Genomic DNA, 4,198 nt, shown 5'->3' with positions numbered 1-4,198 from the left:
AAAAAAAAAAAAAAAAAGTGGGGGGAACGGGACAGAAATGTAGATTTTGGTAAGAGTTTACACAAAAAGTTAGGCATTATGGTTGCCTGCAGTACCCCTCATGTCTGTGATCAGCCATTCTTGCGCAAAATAAGAGCAGCAATCAGTGGTAAATGCAGATCTATTAAACAGCTGCCTAAAACTGCATTTAATTGTCTGCCCTGTAATGATAATAGCTGTGCCACTAATGGAACATTGTGAAGCAAACATTATCTGTATCTGATCTCAAYTGCTTATCCAATTTTATGTATAGTGCAAGTATTATTTGGTAGTTTTCTTGGATGGGAGTAAAATCTCTTTTATGGTGTATTTAATAACAGAGTATGTTCTCTTCTGTTCTTCCCATACTATTCTATTCATTGAAACTATAGAAAACCTTCACTGTCCAATCATGAAGTCTGTTGCTCAGTCTAGTGTTTCTGTTTATATTTTTAATTTCTTTCCCTCCAGAAACTCTTCATTGTTCCAGTTCTGAATCACACAAACATTCCTTATGGGAGAGTGAATCACAACAAATACATGGTCACTGATAAAGTAGCCTACATCGGTATGTATTCCATTATTCCAAATACTTTCAGTAATTCCAGATCTATTGGACTGAGACTGAGATTGGATCAACTTCAATACCAAAAAATACCTCATTTTGCCACATAAAGCAAAGTCTGTCCTAGGTAAAGAAGTGCTCATATGAAGGRGTGACAACAATGTAGGTCAAGTTCAGTAAAAGATTATTTCCTGTGATTGTGAACCATTAGGAACAGAGCATAGCAAGGCTGAGTGCACAGCCTGTGAAAAGCACAGCGGGGATTTCACAGCCTGTGTGCTCAGAATGACACAGGGATTGCTGATGCTCCAGTATATAACATTATCGGGATTTAATAAAAAGGAATTGCTGGGAGGATTTAATTCTGTGCACTGTTTGTTGAACAGAACTCTAGGAAAGGAACTGAGAAAACAGYCATGTCAACTGTGCGCTGTTCCTGAAAGCCGGGATGGTGTTTACGTTTCACTCTTTTATTGGGAGAAAAGGGAATGTGAAAGTGCTCTGTCACTTCACTCAGCTCATCCTCCCAGCAATACACACGAGTAAATAACAACTGGCTGAGGGTTTGCTTCTCCAGTGGCCTTCAATACTTTAATAACTTGTTTCATACCGATTTGTCTTTCGAAGGCAGATATGCAGGTAATTTGTTTTCATGCCTAAGCACCTTCTGGAATTGACAGATTTTCCTGGCTAAGGCCATCACAAGGGGAAGTGTTGTTAAGTGATAAAATGGGTATTTTTCATAGTGCTTGATTTTGTGAATTGAGGTAGCCTCAGAGAGAGCCCTAGGCAATGTCTGCAGCTGGATTCCCAGCTTTGCCTGGTTCACAAGCAGGCTTTGCATGCCAAGCTCAGAAGAGCTCCCCAGGGTATATTGATCAAGAGTCCAGTTTCTCCTCTTGATTTCCTTTAACAAGTAAAGACAATTAAGTCCGCTAAGGATGTTTTTTCTTTAAACACAGAAACCTATGTCAAAGACTGGCTTTTGCCCCTCTTAGTACTCAAATGTTGCACTTTATTACCATGTTTAAGAGTAGATTTGTGCACTCTGTCATGGGTCTAAGGAATCAGAAGGTTATGAACCTTCAGGGTTGCAGTTAATACCAAGTTTCYGAAACCTGAGGTCTGGTGTAAGAAGGAGGTGACCTGATTTTTGCTGCCTTGTTGGTCCTAATGAGATTTGTGGTCATAGAGCAAATCAACAAAGCCCAGAGATCAAACAGAACACTGGGAAATGAATGCTTTCTAATCAGCTACTTTTCCATTGCATAGGGACTTCCAATTGGTCAGAAAACTACTTCACTGATACAGCTGGCGTGGGACTAATTATCAAACAGAATTCGACCAACCCGCAAAGCAGACAACTGCCTGTCCAGGAACAGTTGAAAGACCTTTTTGATCGAGACTGGAATTCCAAATATGCGGTGAATCTGGAAGATGTGCAGGGACAGAAAGACTGTAACTGGAGAGACAGCCTCTGAAGTGAATTGAAATGTACATTTGAAATAGAAACAAGAAAATATATTTGAATCTTGTTCCTGTGCAAATCAAGGGACTTTCATCTTTTTGCCTTTGTCAGAGAAATCACTTCTTCATGGCATCCACATTGATGACATGAGAATTTCTGATGGTTGAAAACCATTAGTCAGTGTGTGATGCTTAATTTTTTTATGTGATTACCTCATTCCCAGAGTTAATGAAATTCAGACAGTGTTRCATGACAAGCTGTCTGATATTAAAGCAAACATCAGAGACACAGATCATCATTGCTGTGCTATTTTATCTTAGGAAACTATATATTGTAACCGAAATGTTCCATTAACAGTGTTTGCTTACATGTGTTTAAACATTTTTAATAAACCACCTTAAGATTTGATCCATGCATATCATCATCTACAATAGTGAGGACAGATTTTTAAAAGCATTTAGGAATTTCCAGTGAGTGATGTGAGTGACACTGGGCTGGGGCTCCATGGGCCTTGCCAGGGCTGTGCACCTCTGCCTGACACCGGGGGTGGTGCCACTCAATATGATTTACACTTCTGTGAATACACAAAAATCCCCACACTAATCAGGACTTTTAGAGATGAACCCCATCAACGTTCCATTTTTTGATTTCCAGGCTGCTCCTTAGCGACCTCTTCCAGACACTTCCAAGATTCTTTAGAGTATCTTATCCATCATTACAAATCAATGCTTTGTGTTACTGGGGAAGAATTTTTAAGCCATGTAGTTACATGTACAGATATCCCTGAAATGTTGTGAGTATTCACATACACGTAAAAATGGGTAATGTTCAACTAAGGAACATGCAGGTGCCTCGTGCTCTCACCCCGTTTCCTTACTAGAGTTAGCTTGAAAATCTTCGTAAGAAGTTACATATTCAAACAACGAAACAGTTTTCTGTAGAGGAGTGCATTCCTCTAGATGGCACTCAAGTWGTGTTTTTCTGTTTTGGCAGGGCTAGCTATTGCAGGAGTAAGAAGAAAACTTTTTTCTCTTCCACTTGTGAGCTCAAATCTGACAGTCCTAGATTAGTTGTTCAGTGGGACAACGTTTCTGGACAAGCTGGCAGAATTGTGGCTTATATGGCCATATAAGCCTTGTATGGGTTAAGGTTCAGCTTATAAAAGAAAACCAGATGTTTAGGAGAGTGCTCTGTTATTTTCTCTACTGATATCACTCTTAGTTTTCCTCTAAATATGGGGGGGGATGTGTTGGGGAGTTGTGGGGGCAAGTTTACAATTAAGACAATAAACTGGATCTAAGAGGAACTTGAGTTTCTTTCCCTGGTTTCTTGTGAGACTTTTGAAGCCTCTTCATACCTTGACTCTTATTTACTTGTTCTGWACCAGAAAGGCAGAATATCATGTAAGCTATAACCAGGCTTTGAGTCTCAGTTCTTTTCCATTTATGAAACAGGGTTAACAATAACCCTTATCCGTTCATCTGTAACTTGTCTCTTTCATTTAGACTGTGATTTCTCCAAGCTAAGGACTGCACCAAATGTAACCTGGGGCCTCCAGGGGCATTTATTAGCATCATCCTAGGGCAGATTGGATATTAGAAAAAGGTTGTTCACCCAAAAGGTGGCTGATCATTGGAAAAGGCTCCCCAGGCCTTTTCATATCAAGGTTGTCATATCAAGAAGCATTTGAACTACACTGTTGGACATGTGGCATGATTCTTGGAGCTGTTCTGTGTAGAGCCAGGAGCTGGAGCTTGTGGGTCTTTTCCAACTTAGAATATTCTACGATTTTCTAGTCTGATTGCAGGCTGTTCAGACTTGTGTCAGTATTGGTTTATTCATGTCTAGAAAAAGTCTCTGGCTGGCTCATGAGCAYGGATACTCTCCTCTGATCAGCTCATCTCATGGACCTGTGTTATGGGGGAATACAAAGTGAGTGAACTGGCCCTGCTACACCAGAGTGGCTTTCAGGAGGAGCTGCTGCACTGCTCTCCCAGCAGGRTCATCTCTGAAAGCTTTTGGTTTGYRCAGTGCCTTGTGGCTACAGCACTGCTGACAGCAATGTAGATGACAGCACAATAGAACTTAGCTGTCTGTGGATTATGAGTACTGACAGGACCAAAAAGTCACCTGGCTTCACACAGTAG

General features: G+C 40.6%; 1 protein-coding gene across 2 annotated transcripts in view; it reads left to right on the top strand.

Annotated features, from left to right (window-relative positions):
• The window catches only part of PLD4 (phospholipase D family member 4), a 14,999-nt gene extending 11,750 nt beyond the window's left edge, over positions 1–3,249 (top strand). For both annotated transcript variants that reach the window (XM_057384701.1, XM_057384702.1), the window contains exons 10-11: positions 490–586; positions 1,856–3,249. In XM_057384701.1, the coding sequence (XP_057240684.1) occupies positions 490–586; positions 1,856–2,064 (306 nt within the window). In that variant the 3' untranslated portion in view covers positions 2,065–3,249. The remainder of the gene's footprint in view (positions 1–489; positions 587–1,855) is intronic.
• The last annotated feature ends 949 nt before the right edge of the window (positions 3,250–4,198 follow it).

Source organism: Malurus melanocephalus, unplaced genomic scaffold (assembly GCF_030028575.1).
Source record: "Malurus melanocephalus ecotype Western Australia unplaced genomic scaffold, MMel_1.1 scaffold_738, whole genome shotgun sequence".
Taxonomy (NCBI): domain Eukaryota; kingdom Metazoa; phylum Chordata; class Aves; order Passeriformes; family Maluridae; genus Malurus; species Malurus melanocephalus.
Note: the sequence above shows the minus strand (reverse complement) of the source record. Positions and strands in the feature narration are given on the sequence as shown.